Below are 14,121 nucleotides of genomic sequence, written 5' to 3' on the forward strand. Positions count from 1 at the left end.
AGTCGACCTACGAGGACACCGCGTGGCATGGCCTTGGAGTCTGTCGGCTCCACAACAACAGTGCTTCCAGCTGACATAGGCACCTTAGCAGGAAGTCTGCCCCAGACTAAGTGCTCGTGCCTCGGTAAGAGTGTCACAGCCTGGGTGAGCTTAACAGTACCTATCTTCTCAGGAACTGCACCACCCCTCCAGCGCTCTACATTCGGGAACATGGACAAGAACTGTTCAACGTCAGGACTAGACGGATGTTCCTGTCTGGACGCGATGTCCCAGTACTCAGTACCACTCTTGAGTACATGGGCCACATGTTTAATGACGTTTGTGCCGACTATCAGATCATCATGCTGACCGGGCACGACCAGAGTGGGTATGACAAAGGAAACACCATAAAGCTGCATGTTGAGGTCATAAAAACCATCAGGTCTAGTCTCCAGACCACCGCAGCCAATCAAGACAATGTTCTCTTCAGGCTGCTGCTTCTCAGGTAAAACACCCCCAGAGCGGAGCTTCTCTACTGCATTTTCACTGATACTGCATGACATAGAGCCAGTATCCAACATGCCATTAAGCTGCACACTCTGGTTGACAAGAACAGGAGCATAGAACAAGTCACTGAAAGCCTGAATCCTCTGTGTCGCCTGAATGACCATACGCGAACCCTGAGGTGCTTTGGCACACTTGTCATCATACCATTTAGCCAAGTCGGAGACATCAGTGAGGGATACATCTACATTACCCACACCATCCCTCTCTAGGTGTGGGTTTAGTAGTTTAACGGACGAGACTGACAACGAGCTCTTCCACCAGGCTGAGTACGGAGCTGGTTGGGCGGCTGAGGGTGAGGACAGTCCCTCTTCCAATGACCAGGAGACAAACAGTTTATACATCGGTTCTCCCGGCTGCAGTGGGAAAATGTGGAGTGATCCGGAGACTTACAAACCCTGCACAACCGCTGCGGTGCGTCTGGCACCCACCCTGCGGCGCTAGCTGGCGGTTGAGTCCGCGTTGGTGTCTGGACCGCAGCGCTAACTGGAACCTGAGTCTGCATTGTGACCAAACGGTCTAGCAAGCTCACCAAACTCCTCATATAGTCATCACCGCCAAAGACAGGTGCGGGAGACGGTGTAGGACACCTTGCACAAAATGGTGTAGATGACGCATGAGCCGGGATGGGAGATGGCACCACCGGCACGGTCGTGTTCAAGTCGGGAGCCACGTCGACTACAGGGACATGAACCTGTGAAAGGAACCTACGCTCTACCGCGTCTGCTTCACGTTGTCCACCTGCAGCAACACAGGACTTCCTCTCCAGCATGTGCTCATCAAGCCTCTCTTGGATCTCGCTAGCAGACCATTTCACCGCAGGCTTGAACTTAAAAACATTGGCAAGAGACTGATCTGGACAGTGTTTGATAAACATCATGCTTACCTCGTGGCTTGGCTCTTCAATACTACGGCCTTGCCGCTTCAAGCATTCGTCAGCCACCTCCACTGTCTTATTAAGCCTAATCCAATACTCCATAGCGTCCTCACCTGGCTTGGGCAGCGTACTGTAAAAGTCCGCCAGGGGCATGCTCGAGTATGTGAAGTCACTAAAGTGTTGCTTCAGTACATCAAAAATAATGTGTTCGCTATGTGGTCGACAGATGTGTTGCGCAGCTTTATCCTCACCACGTCCCTTGCTTTCCCCATAAGCTTAGCTAGAATCTCATGTGACTGCTCACTAACTGGAATGGCTCGCTTCCTCAAATACAAAGTCATAAGGCTCTCCCACTCATGAACTGTAAACTTATCAGAGCTATCGCCCCTGAAAATAGGAGGCTCCCTAGCGTCTGTCTGCATTACTACTCTAACACTAGGCACTGTCTCCGAACACTGTTCAGCAGACCTAGCACTGTCTGTGTGTGTGTTTCTAAGCATTTGTTTTTCCTGTAGCTTAGCAGTGATTGACTCTCCTATCTTCTCTGCTAACTCAGTAATGAGCATTGCTAACTCACCCACTGGCTGCTCGCTGTTACCTAGCACAGCCCCTTCGCTGATACCTGGCCTGGCCCGTTCTATGTAGCGTGTGGAGGTGAACTGAGGAGTGCCAAATGTGGTCAGGCCTCTCGGTCCTGGTGCTCTGGTGTCTGGTTCCCCGCCCTCTAAGAGCTGCCCGAAACCCCCACCCACATCTAACTGGTACCCCCTCTCCATAGCACACTGGCGATCCAAAAGATCCTGATCAGCAATGTTACCCCCACCTACGTACGAACCACCCTCTGCCATGTTCCTACCTCTAACACTCAGATAAAATAAAAAATAAAATAAAAAAGTGAAAAGCTCAATTCATTTAAATAATTGAATCTAGAAATCACTAAGAGATTGAAACAATCACACACAATCAACAAATTCACCAATAGATTAATCACATATGCACATATCCAGTAGTTTACATCAATAGATTATTCACACGAGTCCTTCAATCACATCAACATTAACCTTTTTTCCTTTTTTTTTCCGTGTTTTTCTTCCTTCAGTATATACAAATATCCGGGTCACGGCACCAATGTAACGGGGGCAGTCCTATGCTGTTCTATGCTGGTCAGCCTGCAGCACGCCCGTCACTCTCATCATTAGCTCTGCGTTGTGTTCTATTTTCGGTGGGGCCCCAGGTGTTGTTGGGGGGGTCCTCAGTCTCTCATCATCATCATCATCATCATCATGATCAAGGAAGGAGGGGGGACACACAGGACTCTATTTGGCCCACCTTGCCATTTATTTTGGTTTCAAACCCTTCGACAAACGTCCAGTCCTCCAGGGGGAGCGGTGTTTCTTACGGACGTGGGGGTCGAAGTTCAACCACTGCCCGGACTTCACTCGTGTGCGTTGGAAGGAGAAACCGTCCACGGGACTCCGATGTAAGAAAGGATAAACAAGTATTTTATCCCACAGCTTGCAGTATCTTCTTACAGGGATACTCAAGGTTACGTTCTCCTCAACCAGCAAAACTGTCCTACGGTAAGAAACACGTGTGGCTCGGCTCGATCGCTGCTTGAGACTCCTCCCACAAAACAAAAATGGCCTCTCCCGCGTTCCCTCTTCCGTGTACCCACAAGACCTCTCTCTTAAAGCGACAGTACACGTATATGACGGTCGTTGTAAAACATACATAAAAGTAAATAATGACATAAAATAAAATGTAGTAAACACAAATAACAGCACACAGACAGGATTTGGTGATATTTCATACTCAAACAAATAAAATAAAAACATTAATTTTAACCTGGTTACACTATGCTAAATACACAGCAAGTGGCCACCTCCAGTCAAGCTGCCAACGACTCCTCCCTCTACTCACGGCTGCCCCTCGGGACGCAACCCAGCCAGAGCGAGGCGGGCGCGGACTCCACTGGGGACGTCTTGCAACTGCAACGACGGCGTTCTCGGTCCCGCCCTCAACAGTCCTGTGGTAACTGTGGGTCTCGGTCTCATGTTTCAAGGGCTCAGAACTGCCCTGCCCGTGGCCAGACATGCCGTAGCTGCGGAAAGCACAATCACTTTGCCAACATCTGTCGATCTTCCCCGGCTGGGTCAGAGGGCCACACCCCCCAGTCTTCAACCGCCGTCATTCACAAGGTGAGCTCTGGGCCAGTGTCATTCAAATCATGCACAGTCAACATTAATGATGTGTGCATCCCCCTGTTGTTGGACACCGGTGCAAGTGTGTCTCTCCTGAATGTTGATACCTACAGTCAATTTTTCGGTTCACTGCCACTGTCCGCACCCTCAGCTGTCCTCTGTGGGTATGGTGACTCCAAAATCGATCTGGTCGGCTCTCTCCAAGTGACTGTCCGCTATGGAACCAAGCTGGTGCCCAATGCAGTTTTTCATGTGGCACGCCGTGGGGCCAATCTGATGGGCCTGGACCTGTTCTCCGCTCTGGGGTTCTCCCGCTTAGACACAAGGGGGGCAGCAATCCTGACTGTTGCCTCACCTTGGCAGCAGAAGTGGCCATCGCTGTTTATGGGGCTGGGCTGCCTCTCCGCCTTCGCCCATCAACCTCTCCTCAACCCTGCTGTGAAATCTGTCATCCAACCACTGCGCCGCATCCCGTTGGCTCTCCGTGATGGGGTCTCCGCCGAGCTGCAACAACTGCTGGAAGCTGGCATCATTGAACCGGTGGACGCGTCACCTCGGGTCTCAAACCTCGTGGTGGCTAAGAAGAAGTCGGGGGGCCTGCGTGTCTGCGTCGATCTACGTGCAGTAAATAAGGCAGTGGTCCCTGATAAGTATCCACTGCCCACCTCAGAAGAACTCACTGCTCAGTTCTATGGCTCTGAGGTGTTCTCCAAGCTCGACCTCAGACAGGGGTACTTACAGGTGCCCCTTCACCCCAGCAGCCGAAACCTCACAGCCTTTGTGACACATGCAGGAGTGTTTCGCTACACCAGGATGCCTTTCGGTCTCAGCTCCGCCCCTAGCTGCTTCCAGAAAATCATGGTCTCCGTGCTGGCTGGCATACTGGGCGTGGCCATTTATCTGGACGATATAGTGGTACACGGGCCCACCAGTGAAATCCACGACAAGCGCCTCAACATGGTCTTCGCAGCCCTGTCCAAGCACAAGCTAACTCTCAATGCTGAGAAAGGTGTCCTCTCTGTGCCAGCCATCGACTTCGTGGGGTTCCGGCTGTCAGCGAGCGGTGTAATTCCACTACAATCCAACGTGGACGCCATTCAGGCCATCCCTGAGCCCAGCTCGGCTGCCCAGGTCGCCTCCTTCCTGGGTATGACAAGTTACTATCTGAGGTTTCTTCCCCAGTACTCTGCGACCACAGCCCCCCTGCGCCAGCTGCTGCGTAAGGACGAGCCATGGGTGTGGTCAAAGGCATGCAGTGACGCTGTGCGTGATCTCAAGACTCAACTGACTTCACCACCAGTGTTGGCTCACTTCGACATCTTCAGCTCCACCTTTGTGACCTGTGACGCATCAGCCACAGCGATAGGGGCTGTGCTGTCTCAAACCCAGAAAGGTGTGGAGAAGCCCATTGCCTTCGCCTCCCGTGCCCTCAACCTGACCGAGCAGCGGTACTCCGTGGGTGAGTGTGAGGCTTGTGAAAGGTGGCACCTCTACCTCTATGGCCGCTCCTTCACCCTCAGGACAGATCACCAGGCCCTGACAGCGCTGCTGTCCACATCTGGGACAGGCCACAAACCCCTGAGGTTGCACCGCTGGTCTGACCGCCTCCGCCAGTACAACTTCAGCCTGCAGTTCACCCCAGGCAGAGACAATGTTGTCGCCGACCTGCTCTCTCGCTCTGTCTCCACCCCAGCTCCACAGACGGACACTGACTGTGTGGAAAAGGACATTGTCCAAATGCCACACACACCCCTCCAGGCCACTATCTCTCTGCAGGAGCTGAGGGCAGCCTCCGAACAGGACCCTGTCCTCTCCCAGCTCCGTACCTACATCCAGAACGGCTGGCCTCACAAGGTCCCAGAGGATCTGGCTGCGTTCACCCGAGTCAGACAGGAGCTCTCCTGCTGGAACAACACCTGCGTGGCGCGTGGGTTTTGCACAGTGGTCCCAGCTGCTCTCCGTGCACGTGTTTTGAATACGGCGCATGAAGGCCACCTGGGCATTGTGAAACTGAAACAGCGCTGCCGAGACCTGGTGTGGTGGCCGGGGATAGACAGAGATATTGAGGCTCTGGTGAAGGACTGTTCTGCCTGCCTTGTGAGTGGCAAGACTGGCCACCAGGCTCCCCCACCCCTGCAACCTCTCGCCTGGCCCTCTCAGCCCTGGGAACACCTGCAGTTGGACATTTGTGGTGAGATCCATGGAGTTCCCCACCACCAACGCTTCATGGTGGTCGCCTACGATCTACACTCAAAATGGCCTGAACTCACCACTTCCGGCACTGTGACCTCACAGATCATCATCGACTTCCTGGACTCTCTTTTCTCTCGCTGGGGCCTCCCAAAGACCATCACCACTGACAACGGCCCTCAGCTGGTCTCTGCTGAGTTCACTGCTTATCTCGAAAGCAAGGGCATCCGTCATATACGCACTGCGTACTACCACCCCCAGGCCAATGGCGGCATTGAACGTTTTCACCAGTCACTGAAGAACGGCCTCAGAGCACACATGGCCCAAGGGTGCTCTTTCACGCAGGCCATCCGTCACACTCTGCTGCACTATCGGGCCACACAGCACTCGACCACAGGCGTCTCCCCAGCGTCTCTCATGCTAGGCCGGGAACTGTGCATGCCCCTTGACAGGCTCCGCCCCTCCACACCTCAGGCACCTCCCTCTGGGGTCAGAGCCTCAGTCACTCGTCAGCAGACGCGGATGAAGCAACGGTTTGACCAGTCAAAACGAACCAGGGTGCCAGACATCAATGTGTCAGACTGGGTCAGGGTCCGCAGGCCCCACAGGGACAATAAAATGGCTTCATACTGGTCCTCTCCTCTCCAGGCCCCCCTCCAGCTGGGCCCAGCCACTTACCTCCTCAGCGATGGCACTCGGTGGCACTCCAGTCGTCTACGGAAGGTGTCAGCTCCGCCACACACAGCTGGTGACACAACCATAGCCATTCCCTCAGCATGGCGAGACGCCCCGGGGCTTCATGCAGCTCCTACACGGGCCCCAGACATTCCTGGGCCTCAGCTTCCCCTGCCTTCTCCCTCCCCACCTCGGCCTGCCCAGCCTCAGGCCGCCCTGCGACCTGTTCGCACACGTTCACGCCCTGGCCACCTAGAGGGCTTTGTGTCAACCTTTCATGTTTGAAATCCTGCCGGGGGGGGGGGGATGTTATGTCTGCACACATCGACAGTGCTGCATTTGATTTGGTGCTGTTCTATTGTGCTGGGATCGATTGGTGATGCCTGCGGGCTCTGGGTTGTTTGATTGGGTCTGCCTTTGATGCTGTGTCAGTCTAAATAAAGAATGCCATGGAGAGGTTGTGTCGAGCGACACCGCTGTGTCCTGAAGTGATTTAAAAATACAATAGCCTGTAGTGGAGAAGAGTCTTTCAACAGTACATGAAGTCAGGGGAATGGTGATCATTGCCCTTAACAGTCTGTTAATGTTTGGGAAAACGTCAGAGTTGCAGCTGTCCAGCACTTCAATGAGGGATGGGTAACACTGACCCCTCTCCACTTTACGACGCAGTGCCTAAATGAAAACGGTCCATTCCGAACCCTCAAATTTACCAAGTGCAATACAATGGGGTTTGCTAGCCTGATGTTTCGAGCATGCCTGGCGGAGGTGCTTCCAATCTACAAACCCGCTTCGAAAAAACGTGTTTTCCATATGGGGCTCGGGGAAAAGCCTACACATTTTACAGAAAACAGCATTCCTTGCTGAGCTGTATTCAAGCCACTTAAATTTTTCATACCACTTATGGGAAAAAGAACGTAATTTTCCTGAAATGTTGGTTGCGGGGAACACTAATTTAGGCTGCGTGGGCGGCTCATCCACAGCAGACAAATCTGACGGTGGCATGGTCAAGGGAATCGTCTCACCGTCGTCAGAGGGGGGAGGAGAAGCTGCCTGCAACGGAGAAGCTGTAGCCTCCTCTGTCGTTCTCTCCGGCGGTATCTCACTCTCATTGGGCGGCTCAGTCGGTGCTGGAGCAGGTGTGCTTTCCTCCTCTCCATCCGTGGCTTTTTAAAAAAGCGGAAGATTGAACTTTGTTTCGCCAGTCCATACGTTATGGCTAACTGTTGGCTATTGGCTAGTTAGCAGCAGTGAAAAATACAGAGCGTGATGGTATGCGCGCTCAGATTTTGCAGTTCTACGTACGTAAAAGGGGCCGGCCTACGTGCTTGTAAGCCAGCGTGATTGGGTGGGCCTGGGCTTGAAATGGGTGGGCCTGTGACAGGCCAGGCCCACCCGTGGTTACGCCCCTGGTATAACGTCAACAAAAGGGAAATTAAGAATGTCAAAAGTGGTGCATTTGTTTGGGGTCAACCTGAACACATTAGCTTTAGTTTGCAGCGAATTCGGGGGGGCAGCCCGGCCGGACCGTCACAGCCGCGATGTGAACTCGTGTATTCCGCACCGCGGGCGACAAACGATAAATAGTCGACCAAAGGGTCCGACCCGTTAGCCAAGGGCTACCGAGCCTATCCATCCGCGATCGTTAAAAGTTTCATCTTCCTAGGCGGTGCGGTTGATAAGTTATTAAAAACAATATTCCTAATTATATCACAGTGTTGAATGTGTAAGTTGTTGACGGTCCCTAACTTGCATCGATAGCACTTCCGCTCCACCAAGCGGATATCGACTTTTCTCCACCGGCCGTGGTATGCCGAGGGCCGCTGTGTCGTTCACCCAGTCGATAAACCTTGTCTGCTCTCCTTGGAACAACCCAATATCCACCTGGCCTCTCACACCGACTCGGCAACAACGCCGGCCGGACCGGCAAGACAGCTTCCCCTGCCGGCTGAAGTGAATATTCGTGAAATCCAATATCTTGTCTCTTCACCTCAGTTAATCACTACCTTAACCGCGGACTACAGCGGTGCGTTTCATCGCACATTGTACAGCAATAAAGGGGCGCTAAACCACGTCAACTCTGACCCACATCATCGTCAAAACTCGTCAGTCGGTGCGTCGATGCCCCACATCCGCCACAGTCTGAGCATATGAGCACACCAAAGCGCAACACTTAGCGGCAGCAGGCAGAACCAGGGAGGACTAGGACCAAACTACAGGAGGACACCATGTCTCGTGTTCTGACTCATCTCTCCCGCGTCATTTCTCGGCAAGCATCAGCCAGGTCGGTTTTACCGAAGAGAGTCCCGGTGTTCGTCCGCTCTGTCTCCACGAGTCCAGGTGGGCTATTGGAGGACGTTCGACTTGTTTATTTGTCAGTGAGCATGACTTGGATTTAGGCTACCCCACCCCCCACAAACATGTACTACAATGCCGCTCTCACTCGCTTAGTTGCTGTAAATGCATTTTTTTGGGGGGGGGGGGGGTCGTGATATTGTCTATGGACGCTCTACCTTAGTTGCCCCATGCTGGCTCAATTTGTATGGGATTTGCATGTTCATATGGTCTGCACAAGCAAAGCACAATTTTTGTGACGTGTGTGTGTGTGTGTACAGGCTTGCGGTCTCTAACTCGTTATGATGAGTCTACAGACTGGCAAAAGAAACTGACTCCAGAACAGTATGTAGTCACCAGAGAGAAAGGCACAGAGTTGGTGAGTCACCACCACCCGAGACACACACACACACAAATGATGTAGCGATGATCAAAAAATCCCTGAACTGCATTAAAGTCCACACCGTCACCATGGCCTGTACTGTCGTAATCCAGACTGACACAGTTTCAGCCTTATCAACCTTTCAACCTGCCGCTAACAAGATTAACAAACTGGACTTTGTGCTTGTTTTATTGCTAATGGCTTTGGGTGACTGAAAGACTACGATGACAGATTGCGTCTCATTGCACAATTTTTTTGCAGCTGTTAATGTTTTTTCACTTAAATACTGCAAGTAGTAGCTAACATCTTTTCCCTCCTGTCAATATTGGACTTTGAACCAACAGAAACCACTGACAAAGCACAACATAATATCCAGAGCAAATGGACATTAGAGGATAGAATGAATGAAATACTTCTCCCTAATTGCTAAAAAGTTTATGAAACTTGAAAAGACTTAAAATTAAAAGGATTCTGCTGGACAGTGTGGGATTTACTGAATTTAAAAATGAAACGCAAGTTAAACGGCAAAAAGGAATCTTAAAGATCCTTAATGTGACTAGAAAAATGCTTTTCCACAGAAAAAGCGTGTGAATGCTGAGCTGCTGAAAGAAATAGCGAAAGCATTGCTGAAAATGGATAAATAGGAAAAATCAGAAAGTCACTAGCCTACCTGAAATACCTGGAAACTGAAATGTGAAATGGCTGAATATTTTAAAAGTTTTAAAGGTATAAAAAACTGAAAAATTTGCCATAATGTGCTAAATACATAAATAGTTTGATTGTTGAATGGTTTCTGTAGTTTACAGTATGAAAAAGTGGAAGTGGTGCAAAGATTTCAAAGTGCTCCCAGTCCCATTACAAACACACACAACAAGGCTGTAACAAAACTTGCAAGCATTTGCAGCAATGGTTTATGTATGGAAAAGGTTTGAATAGTCTGAAATATGTGACCCCCCGCTGGTAAAAGAGTCCCCAAGTAGGCCTAGGTCATTGAACTGAAAAACCTGACCTGAACATTGTTCTTCTAAAAGAAGAAAAAAACTACAGTACATCAGAAGAAATGGTCTTTATTTGTTATGAGAGGAGAGGTAGAATGAGAGGAGGAGGGGTAGAATGAGAGGAGGGGTAGAATTAAAGGAGGGGTAGAATAAGAGGAGGAATGGTAGAATGAGAGGAGGAGGGGTAGAATGAGAGGAGTGGTTGAATGAGAGGAGGGGTAATGATGAAGAGGAAGGGTAGTGATGAAGATGAAGAGTAGCGATGAAGAGGAAGGGTAGTGATGAAGAGGAAGGGTAGGAAGGAAGGTAAGGTTGTAGGAAGGTTGTAGGAAGGATGTAGGAAGCAAGGTAGGAAGGTTGGAAGATTGTAGGAAGATAGGAAGGCAGGAAGGTTTTGGGAAGGAAGGTAGGTAGGAAGGAAGGTAAGAAGGTTGTAGGAAAGACGGTAGGAAGCGAGGTAGGAAGGTTGAGGAAGGAAGGAAGGTAGGAAGGTTGAAGAGGAAGGAAGAGCAGTTAAGAAGTGGCAGAAGCTGATCAAATCTACCAGGTGTTGACAGTTGACAGTAATTAGGCTGGCAGTTGAGTTTCAAATTGATATGCGATGTCACAATAGGACTGAACATTCTAACAGGCAAAGTGTATTGCAGAATTGCTAAACTTTAGAGCTGAATTGTTCAAAAACTATAAAATATTTAAAAAATCTGAATAGGATTCTGAAAGAGCTGAATGTCCTGAACTGTTTAAGCTTTAAATGGGGTTTCTAGCTCAAAAAATGAAGGCAGAGATACAGTTCAAAGGTGATGAGGGTTTCAACCTTTCCCCATAGACTTCCATTGTTTTGAAAAAGTAGAAAAAGCTTAATATGTCTAAAAGTATAAAAAATTTCAAAAAAACCGAAATGTGAGCCTTAATGGGCTTAAAGAGATGAACATTTTGATACCTGAATGGTTTCAGTGGCTAAAAGTATGAAGGAGTAAAAGAGGTGGAAAGGTTGCAAAAGTCCCCCACTGACTCCCATTCAAAAAATGGCTGAAAAAAGTTGAATATTTCAAAAAGTTCAAAAGGTATGAAAAATCTGAAAGAGGAGCACTAATGTCCTTAATGAGTTGAACATTTTGATAGTTGAATGGTTTCAGTAGCTAAAAGTATGAAGGAGCTACAAAGTGTCAAAAAATGGGCGGAATAAAATAAATAAAGAACTGCAAAGCAATAGTGTGAATGCCCAGCATTCGCACTAAATATGAAGCCAGTAGTGAATAACTACTTGTCCTGTGTGTGTGTGTGTGTGTGTGTGTGTGTGTGTGTGTGTGTGTGTGTGTGTGTGTGTGTGTGTGTGTGTGTGTGTGTTTCCAGCCTTTCAGTGGGATCTACCTTAACAACAACGAGGTGGGCATGTACCACTGTGTCTGCTGTGACTCTCCACTCTTCAGGTAACACCTTGCACCTCACCTTACAACTACTGACTGATAAATCACTAACTAACATAGCAATGAGTGGGAGTAACCCCTCTGCACTTCAGTGATAAGGTGGTGTCCATTTGTAAAAAGTACTCTGAGCGCCTATACAACAGGTTTGTGTTAATGAATTCCCTGAAATAATTAACAAATAATTAACCGAAAGTCATTTAATGTGAGTAAACTATGGATCAACACAGATCATCTAACCTTGGATCACAACCCTGCTCATGACCAGTTTTTTTTTATATATATATATACGTTTCTGACACTGTTCAACTTTGGTACTAAAGGGGCAACATGGGTTTGTTCTTTGCAGGATTCAGTCAAGGAACCTCACTGGCTACAATCAAAGGCATACTAGTATGATATATATGTCTTTTAATACAAAAGTGCCAATGGACAAGCTTGCCGTTGCATTAAGTTTTCATTAGGTGACTGAAGAAAAAAAAATCTGAAGTCAAGGATTGCCTGACCAAACACCAGATCATCCTTACCATCTGCCATTTTTATCTCCACTGTAAACAAAAACATAAAAATTACCTCTTTTAGTGGCATCAAAATGCACCATACACATCACTGTTTAGCAGTGATGTGTATGGAACTAAAGTTGCAGACCCGGGAACAGCGACGACCCAGTTCCTACCCATGACCATGGTCCAATATGAACGGTCATACACGAGTTGAACCCGTGTTCAAGCGTCCATATCAAACTAGATTTGTGGGTGAAATATACTTTAGCGGCAAAGTCATCTGATGTCCTTTCTGTTTCTTTTTACAGTTCAGAGGCCAAGTATGACTCTGGTACAGGGTGGCCCTCTTTCAAAGAGGCTCATGGGACATGGGAGCATGATGAGAGCCACACCTCCATCACCCGCCGCCCTGATAACAGCCTGGGGAGTACAGGGACAGAGGTGCTGTGCAAAAACGTGAGTTCTGTTCTGGGTTATGATTTCAAAATTCAACCACTGAAGTTGTTTTCAAAGAGTTTGTATTTGTGTGTGTGTGTGTGTGTGTGTGTGTGTGTGTGTGTGTGTGTGGGTATGCAAAGGAATCATCAAATATGTTTTCAAATGCGAAGTGGACTTTAAGTGTCATGTCTTAAGCCAATTGAAACCAAATTATAATGTACACACCTCAAGCAATACATTCTTAGATTCAAAACAATCTTTGTGTGTGTGTTTGTGTGTGTGTGTGTGTGTCTGTGTGCGCCACATCTGTGTCATGCAGTGTGACGCCCACTTGGGCCATGTGTTTGACGATGGACCAGATCCAACAGGCCAGCGGTTCTGCATCAACAGTGTGGCCCTCAATTTCAGACCCAGAGAAAACGGCAAACCCAACCAGTGTGACAATGAATAAAACTGCCAAGAACCACTTCAGAGCATTTGGACCACTGAAAACAGGGCTTATTTTAATCCAGCTAATAAATATAGAATCCCAGTGTGTTGACATAGGAGTTCGGAGGATTTATGCTGAGTTCGACAGTCATTGTTGAATGACAAGCTTAAACTCTTTTGTTTGTGGAGAGAAGCCTACAAACCAGCAGAATACCCATCTGTCAACCAAGACCCGAAGTGCACAACTGGGTATATATATATATATATATATCACTGAGCCCTACGTTCTCATTAATCCCTCACCAAAAGTGGAACCTGCCACTTTGTGTAAATCACTGTAGTACAGTTGTTTTTTGATGTCATTGACTCAAGTTTTTATGTTTATTGTGTTGTGCATCTCGTCCTCTGAATGTAGAGATTAAATTGGCAATGCATGTCACTTTGCATTGGTATGTGGGTTCTTCTGACGACTGGTGTAATAAAAAATGAATTCAGATTTGACGGTGCTGTCATATTTGACTGGGTTTTATAAAGGTCACAATGAGGTTATATTCTCACCCTTGCTTTGAGTTGTTTTTATTTCTTGTGAAATAAGGGGGATATGTGGAAAACAGGAGATTTTTCCATCCGTCCATCCGTTATCCGAACTGCTTATCCTGCTCTCAGAGTTGCGGGGATGCTGGAGCCTATCCCAGCAGTCATTGGGCGGCAGGCGGGAAGACCCCCTGGACAGGCTGCCAGGCCATCACACAGGGTTGACATACACACACCCACACACATTCATACCTAGGGAGAATTGGGTACGGCCGATTCACCTGACCTACATGTCTTTGGACTGTGGGAGGAAACCGGAGCCCCCGGAGGAAACCAATGCAGACACGGAGAGAACATGCAATCTCCACACAGAGGACGACCCGGGGCGACCCCCAAGGTTGGACTACCCCGGGGCTCAAACCCAGGACCTTCTTGCTGTGAGGCAACCACGCTAACCACTGCGCCACCCACAGATTTGTGAGTTTGAAAATCTCCCATTTCAAAAATACGTAAATGAAGAATGATGAAAGAAAACAAAAACTTTTTTTTTCTTAACACCCTGTGTTCCATAAATGAAGGATTACCAAAGCAGAGAA

The 14,121-nt window shown here is 48.8% G+C and overlaps 1 protein-coding gene across 1 annotated transcript; it reads left to right on the forward strand.

The window, feature by feature from the left end:
- The first annotated feature begins 8,012 nt into the window (after positions 1 to 8,012).
- Positions 8,013 to 13,487, forward strand: msrb2 (methionine sulfoxide reductase B2). The gene is made up of 5 exons (XM_056299665.1): positions 8,013 to 8,823; positions 9,099 to 9,196; positions 11,551 to 11,627; positions 12,433 to 12,580; positions 12,882 to 13,487. The coding sequence occupies exons 1-5, from the start codon at positions 8,712 to 8,714 to the stop codon at positions 13,011 to 13,013; spliced, it is 567 nt and encodes a 188-aa protein (XP_056155640.1). The 5' UTR covers positions 8,013 to 8,711; the 3' UTR covers positions 13,014 to 13,487.
- Positions 13,488 to 14,121: the final 634 nt, after the last annotated feature.

Source organism: Lampris incognitus, chromosome 19 (assembly GCF_029633865.1).
Source record: "Lampris incognitus isolate fLamInc1 chromosome 19, fLamInc1.hap2, whole genome shotgun sequence".
NCBI lineage: Eukaryota > Metazoa > Chordata > Actinopteri > Lampriformes > Lampridae > Lampris > Lampris incognitus.